This window comes from Lolium perenne, chromosome 5 (genome assembly GCF_019359855.2).
Source record: "Lolium perenne isolate Kyuss_39 chromosome 5, Kyuss_2.0, whole genome shotgun sequence".
In the NCBI taxonomy this organism is placed as follows: domain Eukaryota; kingdom Viridiplantae; phylum Streptophyta; class Magnoliopsida; order Poales; family Poaceae; genus Lolium; species Lolium perenne.
The window spans coordinates 230,707,163-230,722,891 of record NC_067248.2 but is presented as its reverse complement, the minus strand read 5'-3'; the positions used below and the strand labels follow the sequence as shown (position 1 = coordinate 230,722,891).

The following is a 15,729-nucleotide window of genomic DNA, read 5'->3' as shown; positions in this document are numbered from 1 at the left end:
TTACATACATTTGACATGCTCATTGACATAGATGGCACGGCTGGCCTAGGAGGCCCACAAGTTTGACATAGCAAATACCCGAAAACACACATGAGAAACAATCTTTATCGCAGGTTGGAAATGCATATATTTTCATCGCAAATTTACCATCTTACATTAGCAACATTTTAATTTTACAAATAAAATTATCCTACAACAAACAGAAGTGATGTTCAGATCCACATGTGTGCTCCATCTCTAGGAATGGCGCTACCTCCAGACTCTGTAAAAAAGTAACGAGTGAGAATATATACATTGAAGTACTCCGTATAACAATGATAATAATAATTAATAAGAAAGAAGCTAAAAAGAGCAAAGATGATTACCTGGGACCGAACAAGTCGAAGGTAGGTGTCCGGATGATCAGCGGCGGCGGCCAGGCACCTGGCGCCGAGCTCTCCCTCCATCTCCAGGTCGCAGCACGCGCGGACCTCGTCGTTGGTTCGGTCGCCCAACTGGTTGAGGCCGTACGCGGCTTCCCCGTCCCCGGCGGCGGCGGCGTTGAGCTGGACGACGACGCGCCGGTTGCCCTTGAACAACCTGTACCGGCACTCCTCCTCCCCGGCGTCTCTGTAGGCCTTCCCGTACCTGGCCTTCCACCCCGCGAACACCAGGCGGGTCTCCTCCTCGTAGGACGCCTCCCCCGTCCGGACCCCTTTCCCGCGAGGAATCTCCTCCCTGCTGCGGCCGCTGAGGCCGTTGAGGCTATCCCGGCGGCATTGACCAGGCTGACGCGGCGGCGGGTGTCCTTGAACACCGCGTACCGGCACGCCTCCTCGCCGGCGTCTTCGTAGGTCTGCCCGTTCTTGGCCTTCCACTCTGCGAAGACCCGGCGGGTCTCCTGGTCGTACCTGTCCGTGGTCGCCAGAGACGCCAGCAGCATCAGCAGCGCCGCCGCCGCCATGAGAGCAGAGCAGCCATGGAGGGGCCCATCGGCGCAACCACGGGATGGTCGGGGAATAACACTATACATGGGCCTTAACACTATACATGTCTGGCCGGATTTTAGTAACTTTCAAAAAAAAAAATTGGTTTGTGGAAGTTTGTGATTCCACCGTAGGGATTCGTTTCCATCTAATATTAAGAGTTTTCCTTTGAAACAAAATTTTCCTTATTCGTGTTTCTTGATTGATGCCTCACCCCAACCGATTTTGATTGGTTATATATAGAGAGTAAAACCTGTTTTGCTAAACAGTAATCCGTATCCAAACAGGTCGGAGCGATTAAAGGGCAGAGATAGAAACGGATACAGATATCGAAATCCTCATGTCATTACCCTTTTCGTTGCTCCTCTCTTCTTCCTCGCGTTGCAACAAGCCTCCCCTGCTGGTCTACTGCTGCTGCGTAGGTTTCGACCTCCGTTTTTTCTTGACACTTCTTCCTTTCATCAAAATCATTGTCGCGCTCAGATCGATAGATGTGATTTATTTGCTTCAGTTTCAGGTACGCACCGATCCGCACATGGTGCATCCATGGTTCCAGTCATTGTTTTATTAATATAGATTAGTTAGATTAGGTTGCCAATTTTTGTTCAATCCATTATATACTTTTGGAGCAAAGAGAGTCTCCGATCGATGACATGTTGTTACATATATATGCTTTCATGTCCAAATAAAAGGAGGATATCAGTACGTAGTTTCTTCAGAGATGTTTTACACGCATCCATGTCGGCTTAACAATGTCTACGTGCTGCTGTAGTTTTGATACGAAAGAAAACATCACCATGGGTGGCAAGACCATTCAGGTATCAGGTTTCCGTCGAACTGACAGCGCCGAAAAGGTTAAGGATTTGTTGGAACGAGTTGCTGGTGCCGGCACGGTCTACGCAGCCAAGCTCAGGCACCCAAGGAATACCTCTGGAACTTCAAGACCTTATGCTATTGTTCAGTTTCAGACCGAGGCACATGCTTCTTTGCTGCTGCTGCGTTCCACTCAAAAAAACGTGCTTCGCATCGGAGGTTATTATCTGAAAGTCCGGCCTGCAGAGCATGACATTGTTCCAAGACCAAGAACTGCCATCTTTACTCTACGGGACGATGCAGCAGTACTGCATTTTGGTTGCCTACTGAGCCAAGGAGAGATGTCTGTCTTGTGGAGTACCGGAAGAGGAGTCTCGGTTGAGTTCGGATTTGGCATGAAGAAGATTTACTTCTACCTCTTACACAACTTGAAGAAATACAAGCTTGAGCTTTCCTATGAGAGCATATGGGAGATCCAGCTTTACCTTCCACCATCCCTTTGGTCGCAAACAAAGTTCCTAGTGATTCAGGTACAGGCTGCTCCAAAAATATTTGAAAGATCCATGCCATGCTCTTCTGCTCCAGACTTCTTCAACTATTTTAGGGATGGAAAAGATGACGAATGGACCAGAACAACTGATTTCACTCCATCAGCTAGCATTGGGCAATCATACATCATGTGTCTAGAGGTGCCATATCTGTGTGATCTCCCAAATATTGATGAGTACTTTGCTTACTATACAACGCACGATTCTGACTTCCATCGCCGGAGAGGGTATCCGTATTCTTGCCATAGTCGCTTTGTTCCCATTGTGAAATCTTATTATTACACTGATATCCCCTATGAGATACTCTTCAAGATCAACCACATGGTTCAGAATGGGATACTCAGTGGGCCAACACTTGATGAGAGCTTCTTCCGTTCGGTCAGCCCATCAATTCAATGTATTGACCATATAAAGCTTGCACTTGAAAGGCTGCTATACCGTAAAAAGACCTGCTTGAATCCAACAAGCTGGTTATCTGAACAATACTCAAAATATCGGAGATCACGCTCCAGGATAACATTACCTTGCATATCTCTGGATGATGATGATGGGCTGGTTCGGGTCTACAGGGCGCAAGTTACTCCTGCCAAAATGTACTTTTATGGTCCTGAGATTAATGTCTCCAATCGTGTTATACGGCATTATGCTGCTGACTTGGATAACTTCCTTCGGATTTCATTTGTTGATGAGGACTTTGAGAAGCTTCGCTCGGCTGACATATCACCTCGCTCTGCTTCCCGGAGAACTGCTCTATATGATAGAATTATGTCGGTCCTTTCAGATGGCATCACCATCGGGGACAAGAAGTTTGAGTTTCTAGCATTTTCTTCAAGCCAACTCCGGGATAATTCTGCATGGATGTTTGCTTCTCGCCCAGGGTTATCTGCCAGTGGAATCAGACAGTGGATGGGGAACTTCGCTGGCATCAGAAACGTTGCAAAGTATGCTGCAAGGCTTGGTCAGTCTTTTAGCGCCTCAACAGAAACCTTGAAGGTAGAAAAGTATGAGGTGGAAGAAATTCCAGATATAAAGAACAGTACGAAATACGATTTCTCTGATGGGATTGGAAAGATTTCAGCTGATTGTGCAAGACAAGTGGCCATGAAGTGCAAACTCAACTGGTTTACTCCTTCTGCTTTCCAGATAAGGTATGGAGGTTATAAAGGCGTCGTTGCTGTTGGCCCAGGATCGCAATGGAAACTTTCGTTAAGAAAAAGCATGTTGAAGTTTGAGTCAGAAAATATCACACTGGATGTCCTCTCCTATAGCAAGTACCAGCCATGCTTCCTGAACCGGCAGTTAATCAGCCTTCTTTCGACCCTTGGAGTGAGAGATAGCATCTTTGAACTGAAGCAACGCGAAGCTGTGGAGCGGTTGAACAGAATGATCACTGAACCCCAAGCTGCTATTGAAGCGGTTGAACTTACGCCCATGGGAGAAATAAGCAATACCATTAAAGGATTGCTTTGCGGCGGGTACCAGCCTGATCTTGAGCCATTTCTATCTATGCTACTGCAAACCATGAGAGCTTTTAAGTTGCTAGAACTGAAAATGAAGTCAAGGATATTCATCCCACAAGGTCGGGCCATGATGGGATGCTTGGATGAAACCCGCACATTGAGGTATGGAGAGGTATTTGTGCAAGCCTCTTGTACTGCAAAAAAAGACAGTGAGAAGAAAGTTGTGACAGGAAAAGTTGTGGTTGCCAAAAACCCCTGCCTCCACCCGGGCGATATCCGTATTCTCCAGGCTGTTGATGTTCCTGCTCTTCACCACATGGTCAACTGCGTTGTGTTCCCGCAGCAGGGGCCAAGGCCTCATCCTAATGAATGTTCAGGGAGCGATCTAGATGGGGACGTATATTTTGTTTCTTGGGACCCAGATCTCATTCCAACTCGTGTGGTGGCCCCTATGGACTATACTCCAGCACCAACAGAAGAACTAGACCATGATGTCCGGATGGAGGAAGTACATGAATATTTTGCAAACTACATAGTTAACGAGAGTCTGGGGATGATCGCCAACGCGCACGTAGTCTTTGCGGACAAGGATCCTCTCAAGGCCGAGAGCAAACCCTGCATTGAGCTTGCCAAGCTCTTCTCAGTCGCGGTCGACTTCCCAAAGACAGGAGTGCCGGCTCAGATCCCACCTCACCTTCACGTGAAGGAGTACCCTGATTTCATGGAGAAGCACGACAAAGAGACCTATGTATCCAATGGAGTGATCGGGAAGCTCTACAGGGAAATCAAGTGGCAGAACCCTCGTGTCGACCACTTCACAAAGGACGTGGCGAAACGTTCCTATGACACTGATCTGATCGTTGATGGCTACCAATATCACATCGAAGAAGCTGAGCAGTTCAAGGAAGACTACGACGTCAAGCTGGGCAACCTGATGGACCACTACGGGATAAAAACCGAGGCTGAGATCATCAGCGGATGTGTTCTCATGATGGCCAAGAATTTCAGCAGGAGAAGCGACAACGAGGCTGTTGCGGGTGCGGTGAGATCTCTGCGGAGAGAAGCGAGGTCATGGTTCGGCGAGACGGAGGATGAGGACGAGGATTGGCGTAGTGTTCAGGAAGCCAAGGCGTCCGCTTGGTACCATGTGACCTATCACCAGGAGTACTGGGGTCGTTACAACCAAGAATGTGAGCGGCCACACCTCATCAGCTTTCCGTGGTGTGTCTGTGATATGCTGCTGAACATCAAGCATAGGAGGATGCGAAGAAAGAGGACCAAAACATGAGGTTCGGGTGAATGCTACCACCGCAACAAACGGGCAGTAAACTTGGGAGCATGATACATTGGTTAATGTAGGCTGATTTTTGTCTAAAACAACTTTTCCCAGCAAATAGGTTAAAGCTAAAACAAGTAGAGTACATTTCTTTGAACGCAAATTCTAATTCTCCACCGGCCTTATTCTCTTTTGTATAGTATTGTAGGCGTGATCGCGTGATGGCGATCGCACAGCTCACGCGCATGGCAGTTCTATCGAAACATAGTGGACACAGTTTCTGTCGAATGGCGCAGCGATGGGGTCAGGATTTTCATATTGGGTATTGGAAGTCCTTTTTCCAGCACAACAATATGAGATACGGATCAATAACTAGAAAGAGTACCAATTATTTGTGGGAGTGACAACATCTCCAGTAGTTAAATTACTTGGCAGAAAACAAAGAGAAAAAGTATTACCCCATATTTACTCTACCACCATTTCCCTTATGAAAGGTAGGAATAATGCCATCGTCCTTCACTTGCGAGAAGAATCGGCGCTTAAGAACACTAACTAAGAACCCCCCCAATCTTGTCTTCTAAATTATTCTTCACATATTCAATCATCTAATCTCAATTGGGTAAAATCAGAAAGAAAAAAAGTTAAGATTGAAGCACTCACTTCTCATGGTCTCAAACTCTGAACCGAAATTCTGAATATCCGAATTGAGTGAGTGGGATTGTGGGTGGGTGCTGCAACGTTGGCGCCCTACAGGAACCAGTTTCTGATGCGCCGCCGTGAGCCCGGCCCACGAATGGAGAAGTTCGAGCTCGCGCTCGGAGCTCGGCCGTGCGCTGTCGGCGCGGCGTTTGGATATGGCTATGTGGCGGAGGGATTAGGGAGCAGGCAGCTGATGGCGAAAGTTGGGCCGCAGGAAGCGAGCGCGCTAGCGGGGCGTTGCGGAGCGCCGGCGGGCGTGTCGTCGGCACGTCGGCAGGCCGAGGAGGAGAGGGGAGAACGGTCTGGGCGTCAGCCGCATCTTGGTCGTTCTCGCCGGCAGGGGGCGCCGGGGCGGTGTGTTTGGACTTTGGACTGGTGGCAGCCTAGCGCAAACTAAAAAAAACTTTAGTTTTTACAACGCCGTCTCATCTTTTCAAATTAACATCAAAGCTATTAATTCCTATAAGATAGTACTAGAATTGCAACTTTCACAAATTAGGAATTAAAAAGGATTAAGTGCATTGTTGGTCCCTCGTGTCTTGCGAAAGTCTAACTTTGGTGCTTTAACTTTATTTTGGTCTAAATCTGCCCTCAAACATTTAATTAAGTCCAATTTTGGTCCCTGAAAGCGGTTTAACGATGGTTGACCGGGTTTTGACTCTTTTTTTATGCCACCATGGACAGATTTGGACAGGTTTAGACCACGTAGGACCATCTCCCCTCGAGATCAGTTATGCAATTAGCATTACGAACGTTTGCTGATGAGATCGTGATCATTATCCATTTTGTGGTAGTAACCCTCCCCAACACCTACGGACGGGGCCTAACACTAGGAGTGCGAATAAGCCATGCGCAAAAGGCAGAAGCGGCGGACATGCGAGGGCCTTTGCATAGGGAGGAAAGGCGGAGGCGGCTAAAGTGCCAAGGACAGCTGCACCAAACAAGAAAGTTGGAGGCGGCGCACATGTGTGTTCGAGCAAGGGGATTTGTTGACTGAGAACAAATGATCCCAGGTAGATTAAAACCGGCCAATTGTATCCACGGTGGCAAAAAATAGAGTCGAAAACCAATCAACCATCATTAAACCGCTGCTAGGGACTAAAATTGGACTCAACTAAGAGTTTAATGGTAGTTTTAGACAAAATAGAGATGAGGGACCAAAATTAGATTTTTGCAAGACTTGAAGGACCAAAGTGCACTTAACCCCTAAATATCAGAAAGTATCACAAATTAGCAGTAATCTTCCCTGCAAGCGGTAGTGCAGTTAGCCTGAAGTTTTTCATAGTTTAAAATAGCCGGCTATCTTATTTAACTGTGACATTTTTTGAGGCTATGAAAGGCTATAGCGGGTTATTTCATTTGGCATTTTTAGTTTTTTTTGGAATATTTAAGTAATATCTTACTAAAAAGAAAAACTATGATTCAAACACAATTCGTGATAAAACTTATTGAACTATTCAAAACAAACAAGTATTGAATTATTCAACTCGCAAGTTTATCTAATCATATTGAACGGAAAATTTAGAAAAAAAAAAGAAAAAAAAAAGAGAAATTCAAAATACATGAAGTTTAGCGGCTAAATTTGAGGCTAATTATGGGCTAAATATGGCTATAGCCGGCTATTAGCAGTTTTTTCTTATTTAACCTATAAATGGTATAGCCGTGGTAGGTCTAAAACTTTAGAGTTTTCTGATTTAGAAAACAGGCGGTACCGCACGATAGCTCTTCATTCGCAGTGGAGAATGGAAGAGCTGGAGGATGGAACTTACAGGCTTTCGGAGATCGAGATGGTCGGATTATAATGTGTGTATGTACTGTAGTTCTCTTTTCTTTTTTTGAGATCAAATTGGCTGCACTTTATTAGAACTCGGCCTCAGCCGTCACCCTTGCTCCTACAAAGTCTGGAACCTGATCCAACCAGGTCTTACAAAGTTTATTTTTGCAGCCATCCTGAGCTAAGCTATGTGCTACCTCACTACCCGAGTGATGCACATGAGATACCGAAGCCATCGCGAAACCCTTCATCAGTTTCTTGATTTCTTCCACCAGAGGTCCTTGAGCCGATCTGTCTAGACCTTTGTCCCTTAACTTGTTCACCGCGCTCATGCAATCCGTCTCCAGCATCACACGCTCGACGTTCATGTCCTTCGCCAGCATTAGCGCCCGCCGACACGCCAAAAGCTCGGCGGCTTCAGGGTCCTTGGCACTGGGGAAAAAAATAGCAGGCACAGGCAAGTGCCCTGCCATTGTGATCGCGAACGATCACGCCACTGCCACCAGCGTTCCCTTCCGCCGTCCATGCGCCATCGGCGTTCACCTTGTGCCACGCCGCCTCAGGAGGACGCCAGCGCACTTTTTCCTTCACCCCAGGCGTCTTGACAGAACCAGTTACCGCACGCCATTCTTCCATCAGAACCAGAATACGTCTAGCCGTCCGTTGTGGGTCTTCAATGATCAATTCGTCCCGTGCATCATTGCGTGTGAGCCATATCTGATACAGGGCCGTCATAACAAGCTCCAGTTCCGCATGTTTTAGGCGTGCTATCCATTCGAGCATCCACAACCTAAACTCAGCATGAGACCGGCAATCTGCGGGAGGAGTAGCTAGAGCTAGACGAGACTGTTCTCGAAGCAGCTCCCACGTCCGACTGGAGTGCGGACAGCTCCAGAAACGGTGATGCAACGTCTCCTCCCTATTGCATGCAATACACCTGACCCCGTCCTTTATTTTCCTCCTTTGTAACTCTCCTCCCACCGCAAGGCCGTTCTGTGCCAGCCGCCAGCAATGAATCTTCGTTTTGCCAGGAACATCCGCAGCCCAAAGGGCTAACCAGCCCTTATGTTCATCCACGGTAGAAGAGGTACCAGCCCTATCCGCTCTCTGTTTCTTCATTTGTTGTTTGAGATGATATGCAAACTTGACACTGAATTGCCCATTCTTGGTGTAATTCCATGCAACATAGTCTTCAGATCCAGCGCAACCCACAGGCAACTTCAGGATGTCTTCTACATCCACCTCAAACAAACATTCATTTAATTTACTGAGATTCCACCCATTGCCATCAGGCAACAGCAGCTCACTGACCTTCTAAATATCAACATTCGGTTTATGACCCAGTGGTCGCTGGAGAGATGATCTAGGTATCCAATTGTCCTTCCAAATATCGATATTCTTCCCATCCCCAACACGCCAGATGAGGCCCTCCTTTAACAGATCCCGCCCATATAAGATGCTCCTCCAAGTGTATGAGCCTCTCTTTGGGCATTTCGCATCCATAATACTCCCCTGCTTATAGTACCTAGCCCGCAGGACCTTGGCACATAGAGATTCTGGGGAGGTGACCAACCTCCATGCTTGCTTGGCAAGTAGAGCTTGGTTAAAATCATCATGATGCCTGAACCCCATGCCTCCATCTTTCTTCCCCACACACATCCTCTCCTAGCTGATCCATCTTACCTTCCTCTGTCCCATGGAGTCTCCCCACCAGAACCCTGATGAGATCGAAGAAAGCTCCTTGCATTGACTTTGAGACATCTTGAAGCAGCCCATCGGATAGGTTGAGACGGATTGTACAACCGACTTAATCAGTACTTCTTTGCCTTTTTTTGATAATCCTTGACCTTTCATCCCCGCCACCTTCCCTCGGGCTCTGTCTTGGATATACTTGAAAGCACCATGTTTTGATTTTCCCACCACAGTGGGAAGTCCTAAGTATCTCTCCGAAAGTGCTTCCGCTTGAACCCCAAGAAGGGTTTTCAGTGAATTCTTAAGCCCTTCCGCACATCCCTTTCCAAAGTAAATGGAGGATTTTTGTAGGTTCACCCTCTGCCCGGAGCATAGCTCGTATTTCCGAAGAACTGTCCGCAGAGCCTCAAGGTTGCCAGTGCTAGCCTCGAGGAACACCACACTATCATCAGCGAATAAAAGATGTGTGACTGTCGGACCTCCACCGCCAAATCCCACCCCTGCCAACTCCTTTTCAGCCTGTGCACGTTTGAGTAGCGATGAGAAACCTTCCACACAAAAGAGGAAGAGATAGGGGGAGAGGGGATCTCCCTGCCTGAGCCCTCTGAAACTTGTCCATTCAGTTTTACCGAAAATCTGACCGAGCGCACACACCTCATGACCATACTGATCCATGCCTCCTCAAAGCCCATCCTCCTCATCATCCTCTCCAGGAAGACCCATTCAACTCGGTCGTACGCCTTCATCATATCCAATTTGACAGCACAAAGAGGTTTTTTACGCTTCCTGGTCCGAATAGCCTGGACACATTCATACGCCACTAAGACATTGTCTGTGATCAACCTGCCAGACACAAAGGCACTTTGCTCCTCAGATATCAAAATTGGAAGAATTTGTTTCAGTCTATTAGCCAGAACCTTCGCCGCAATCTTATACAGGACATTACACAAGCTGATCGGTCTGAACTGACTGAGAAGATCAGGAGCGATGATCTTTGGAATAAGCACAATGATCGTGTCATTAAAATCATCCGGGCACTCTCGCCCTGTTAGGAAGTCCCTAACAGCCTTGCACACATGGGGTTTTAGCAAAGACCAGTGTCTTTGGTAAAATAAAGCAGGTAGGCCATCCAGACCTAGAGCTTTTGTGGGACCCATTTGGAACAGTGCCGCAGATATTTCATCGTCAGACCAATCCGCAGTCAGATCGGCATTCATCTCAGCAGATACCAAAGGTTCGATTAAGTTCAGAACCTCATCCCCGCCACTAGAACCCTCAGTTTTGTACAGATGATCATAGAAACACCGCGCCAGTGCGCACATCTCATCATTCGTTGTACAGAGGGTGCCATCCTCTCTCCACAGACCGCGTACCGTGTTCTTGCGCCTCCTATGTGTCGCACGGTTCTGGAAATACTTGGTGTTCTTGTCACCCGCACGCAGCTAGTCTTGCCGAGACCTCTGTTTGTACATGATCTCCTCTTTCTCGTACATGCTATGCAGTTGTGCTTCAATGCTCTGTATATGTTGATTCGGCCCCAGCTCCCTTGCCTCCGCCCTAGCAAGGTCTAGTTGAGCTTGAAGCCTCTTAATTTCAGCTTTCACGGACCCAAACGTCTCGAAACTCCATTTCTATATATCCGAGGAAACCTCCTGGAGCTGTCTCCATAGGCCCTTTATGTCCGTGACGCCCATATTCCTCCTATCCCACGTCTCCTTGATCATATTATCGTAGCCCTCATGCTTCGTCCACATCTCTTCAAATTGGAAACCTCGGCAGACAGTGGGTCTAGACACCACATCATCCGCTCTCAGCTTCACCAAAACCGCCATGTGGTCAGATTCCTCCGTACAAATATGTTCAATCGAGGACAGTGGGTATATATCGAGGAAGGACGCTGACGCCGTTCCTCGATCCAGCCTTACCTGGATATTATCTACACCCAACCGTCTGTTACTTCATGTAAAATCATAACCCTTATAGCCCATGTCTTGGAGGCCACAGAATTCCAGGCAGTGCCGAAACGCTTCCATCTGTGCATGACTTCTTGGATTACCTCCACATTGTTCAGTAGCAACAAGGATCTCATTAAAATCTCCCACACACAGCCAAGGTAAGTCATCTTGCATCCGGAGATACCTTAGAGCCTCCCACGTCTGTGATCTTAACTCGGTTCTTGGCTCCCCATAGATGCCAGTGAACCTCCAGGTTTTTCCTTCATACGTAATCTTGGCATCGATATACATCTGGCACCAGGGTCGCACGGATACCTCAACACCTTCCTTCCACCATAGCGCTAGACCACCACTCCTACCATCACAGTCAACAGACACACCGTTGGGGAAACCAAGACTCCATTTCAGTTTGTCCATCTCTTTTGATCTCTTTTTTGTCTCACAGAGGAACAGAACTGAGGGGTTGTAGGACCTGCACATGTCCCTTAACTCGCCTACCGCCGCGTCAGCCCCCAAACCACGACAGTTTAGGCTTAAACAATTCATTGATCTCGGCGGCCCTGCATCGCAGAGTCCGCCGCTGGTTCTTCAATCCTCTCAAAAACAGATCCTCCTCGACGCTCTCCTTGGACATCAGCTGGTTCTTCTATCCTGTCGAAGACAGAGGCCGTCCTCTGCCTTTTCCCAGCCGATTCATTGCTGCCTTCACCAACCACTTGAACAGGAACCGGCAGCCACACCTGTTTTGTACTCCTCTTCCTATTTCTGTTCCCTTCCTGCTTCTGCGGTAATGAACTTCCTTGGTGTTCCTGCTGAGCTCTAGGTCGGCGAGTGTAGGTCCCTTTTATCCCCTTCTTTTTCTGAGGTCCCAAGACTTGGTCGCGATCCTCCTCTACTACCTTCTCCTTGTTCTTCCCATGACTCGTCACTTCCCTGCTGTCTCTTCTCACATCATACCCACCAGTGCGGGACGAGTTAGACTCCGACGGTGAGAAGTGCAGGTGACGTTTCGGAGGCAGGTCACGAACAAAGCCGCCACCTCCCCCTCCAAACCTTTGCACAGACCCCTCTGACCAACTGCCCCTGCTGCCTGAGGACCACGCTGGCCGAGAGGAGGAGAACGAAGAGGTATTCCTCCTTGGCGAAGCTCGCAGCCATTCACCCCATTGAGGAGTTTCCTCCTTTTCTGCCTGGCAGCCCTCAGTTCCGTGAACAAGGCACCCACAGTTAAAACAGAAGTGAGGCACTTTTCATACTTAAGATCAAACCAGGTTTTCTCCTTGTCCGTTCTCTGGTCCACCCCATCTGCGTTATCATCATCTTTAAGCCACACCCCTCGCAGCAATGGTTGATCGACCTTAGCAGACACCCTGATCCGTAAATCCTTTCCCCACGCCAGTCCTTCCTCATCGACATCCACTGATACAAACTTCCCAATCCAATCGCCAATCATCTCCCCATATACTCTATTCATGAAATCCATCGGCAGATCTAACACTCTGACCCACAACTCCAAAGAATCAAATTGCATCTCAGAGGGTCGAATAGCTCCATCAAAGTTCTTGACCAGCATAACATTAAAGTCAAACTGCCAAGGTCCATTACGTAGAACATGCTTCCAGTCTCCTTCAGATGAAAAACGTACCACGAAACGGTTGTCTCCGATCTCCTTGAAGGTTGCCGGACGATGCAGACTCCACGCCGTTCTCTAAGAGCATGTCTAACAGGCCCCTTATAACCCGTCCACCCCATAAAATTCCGGCGAGATACGGGCAGGCGCGGTTTGGGCCGTCTAGCAGGCCCCGTATTCGGGCCGCCCCATTTCGGCGGAATACGGGGCCCAGGAAATCGGCCCCGCCGCCCCCTACTTATACTGGGCGCAGGTGCGAGTGAGGGGTTAACCCCTCACTCGCAACCCTAGCTCCGCCGTGCGCCGCCACCTCCTTAGTTAGCTCCGGCGAGCAATTCCTCACTACCCCGCGCCGTATTCCACCCCATCTCCGGCATGGACTCCCGCCGCCGCAGTACCGCCTCGCCGGCGAGCGGATCGAAGCGATCCCGCTCGCCGGACAACGTGGAGGATGCCTGGCGGCTTCAATGCAAAAGATCCACCGCCGGGAGCCGTCGTGCGGCCTGCAAGTACGACGGCGGCACGTTCGTCCCGCAGAAGCTCCGTGACTTCACGCGGGGCGGCCGCTGGTACCACGAGGACCCGCCGCTCAAACCGATGAGCGGCCCCAAGTTCGAGGCATGGCGCGCCGAGTGGGAGCGCCAACGCCGGGTGGCCGAGGCATGGAGGGCGACCATCGGGAGTACCAGCGGCGGAGGTGCTCCGCTTGCCGGCGAGGAGGAGGAGGAGGAAGACGAGGACCAGGACCCCGCCTTCTTGAAGGCGATTGAAGAGTCCCTCAAGGACGCCGACGAGAGGAAGAGGGCGGAGGAGGAAGATAGGGCGGCGGCCATCGCCGCCGTGAAGGAGGCGGAGGCGGAGGCGCGGGAGGCGGAGGCGGAGGCCGACGGGTTCATCATCGACCTCTCCGACTAGAAGTCGCGATCCATGATCGCGCATTTTGTACGTAGGTATGTCGATTCCTATGTATGATCGACAAACTATGAATGAACTAGTTTCCCGGGGTTTTAAATTTACAAATATACGGGGTCAAATACGGGGTCTGCTAGACGGAGCGGTGTATCTACGAGCAATTTTTTTATACGGGGCGAAAAAGCGGCGAAATACGGGGAAAAATAAGGGGCCTGCTAGACATGCTCTAACATGTGGTGTAATCTTTCTGAGGTGTCAGACGAATGTGCAGTAAATTGGTACAGTAATAGATTGGCCAGCCTCTCGCTCTTTCCAGCACAGATCTCGTGCAGTTGTGCATGCTTGCACACCAGATCACCTCTAAATCACACATATAGAATGATAAACGGAACAAACACCAAAAACGAAATGAAACAAAGTTGGTATAAAACAGGCCATAACGACCTGCTCATGCATCCTACTCTACCTCGGCGCAGCATTGCTTTGCCGACCTTAATAATTCTCTTGGAAAAAGAAAACAGCTCCAGCAATGGCCAGGCCATCCATGCTTCTCCTGCTGCTCGCCGCGTCCTCTGCAGCTCTCACGATCGCCGACCATGATCCGGCGATGATCAGCAGGTTCGATCGCTGGATGACCAAGCACGGCCGTGCCTACACGGACGCCGGCGAGAAGCAGAGAAGGTTCGAGGTGTACAGGAAGAACGTCGAGCTCATTGAGGAGTTCAACTCAGGCAGCAATAGCTACACGCTGACAGATACCAAGTTCGCCGACCTGACGAACGAGGAGTACAGGGCCAAGGTGCTCGGCTTAGGAGCACCAGGAAGAACCGGCCGGCACGCCCCGAGAATAGAAAGCGTTCTCCCTGTTAGTTTCCTCTCCCTATATGATTATTTGCTTGTTTCATAGGTTTGGTTCTTCTGACACAAATGTTCTCGTCTTGGATGATCATTTTCATAGGTAACAATCTCTGAAAAGGAGAGCGACAGTGATGATAGTGATCTGCCGAAGGAGGTGGATTGGAGGAAGAAAGGGGCGGTGGTGGTGGTGAAGAACCAAGGGAGTTGTGGTGCGAGTTGGCCTTAGTGTTCAACTAAGAATCTACCTAGATAGGCTGATGATTTATATGTGGATTTGATGGTGCAATTCTACGTATGCAGGTTCTTGCTGGGCGTTCTCGGCGGTGGCGGCCATCGAGGGGCTGAACCAGATCAAGAACGGGAAGCTGGTGTCGCTGTCGGAGCAGGAGCTGGTGGACTGCGACGCCGAGGCCGTGGGGTGCGCCGGTGGGTTCATGAGCTGGGCGTTCGAGTTCGTCATGGACAACCACGGCCTCACCACCGAGGCCAGCTACCCGTACCTGGGCGTCAACGGCGTCTGCAACAAGGCGAAGCTGAACGAGACCACGGTGAGCATCACCGGGTACAAGAACGTCACGGTCAACAGCGAGGCCGACCTGCTGAAGGCTGCCGCGAAGCAGCCCGTGTCGGTGGCAGTCGACGCCGGCGGCTTCGTGTGGCAGCTCTACGGCGGCGGGGTCTTCGGAGGGCCGTGCACCGCCCAGGTGAACCACGGCGTCACCGTGGTGGGATACGGCGAGACCAACTCTACCGGAGCTGACAAGCCGCCGGAGAAGTACTGGATCGTTAAGAATTCGTGGGGGGCGGAGTGGGGCGAGGCCGGCTACATCCGCCTGCAGCGCGACGCCGGCGTGCCCACCGGCTTGTGCGGCATCGCGCTGCTCGCCAGCTACCCTGTTATGTGATGAACACTCTGGACGGTTTATCTGGTACTGTGATGTAGTAGCATGTAAGTAGACTGATGATGCAGTATTAAAAAAAAGTAATTGTATCAGTATGTAAATATGTATGTACGTGACCATATTGAATTTACACCATGGCAATATTGAGCAGAACAGTATAGCATGCATCTTATAATTTCGTTTGCCAAAACGGTTTGTATTATGGAACAGAGTGATAACTGACACGTCTCCCAGCACGAACTATA

At 49.4% G+C, this 15,729-nt stretch overlaps 3 protein-coding genes and 1 pseudogene across 3 annotated transcripts; 2 read left to right on the top strand and 2 right to left on the bottom strand.

The window, feature by feature from the left end:
* Positions 1 to 91: 91 nt before the first annotated feature.
* LOC127302198 (uncharacterized) lies at positions 92 to 4,753 on the bottom strand (annotated as a pseudogene).
* LOC127302195 (probable RNA-dependent RNA polymerase 1) lies at positions 1,750 to 5,150 on the top strand. Its single transcript, XM_051332597.1, has one exon. The coding sequence runs from the start codon at positions 1,763 to 1,765 to the stop codon at positions 5,072 to 5,074; it is 3,312 nt and encodes a 1,103-aa protein (XP_051188557.1). The 5' UTR covers positions 1,750 to 1,762; the 3' UTR covers positions 5,075 to 5,150.
* A 6,035-nt stretch (positions 5,151 to 11,185) lies between these two features.
* On the bottom strand, positions 11,186 to 11,662 carry LOC139831763 (uncharacterized). The gene has a single exon (XM_071821089.1). It carries the CDS (start codon positions 11,660 to 11,662, stop codon positions 11,186 to 11,188), a length of 477 nt encoding a protein of 158 aa, XP_071677190.1.
* Positions 11,663 to 14,187: 2,525 nt separating this feature from the next.
* Positions 14,188 to 15,639, top strand: LOC127298270 (senescence-specific cysteine protease SAG12). The gene is made up of 3 exons (XM_051328173.2): positions 14,188 to 14,589; positions 14,683 to 14,791; positions 14,883 to 15,639. The coding sequence occupies exons 1-3, from the start codon at positions 14,254 to 14,256 to the stop codon at positions 15,485 to 15,487; spliced, it is 1,050 nt and encodes a 349-aa protein (XP_051184133.1). The 5' UTR covers positions 14,188 to 14,253; the 3' UTR covers positions 15,488 to 15,639.
* The last annotated feature ends 90 nt before the right edge of the window (positions 15,640 to 15,729 follow it).

Excerpts from the sequence above, each read along its gene's own strand:
- LOC127298270 (XM_051328173.2), top strand. The coding sequence starts at position 14,254 with ATGGCCAGGCCATCCATGCTTCTCCTGCTGCTCGCCGCGTCCTCTGCA. Across the intron at positions 14,590-14,682 it reads GAATAGAAAGCGTTCTCCCT|GTAACAATCTCTGAAAAGGA; the intron begins GTTAGTTTCCTC and ends TCATTTTCATAG. Across the intron at positions 14,792-14,882 it reads GAAGAACCAAGGGAGTTGTG|GTTCTTGCTGGGCGTTCTCG; the intron begins GTGCGAGTTGGC and ends CTACGTATGCAG.
- LOC139831763 (XM_071821089.1), bottom strand. The coding sequence starts at position 11,662 with ATGTGCAGGTCCTACAACCCCTCAGTTCTGTTCCTCTGTGAGACAAAA.
- LOC127302195 (XM_051332597.1), top strand. The coding sequence starts at position 1,763 with ATGGGTGGCAAGACCATTCAGGTATCAGGTTTCCGTCGAACTGACAGC.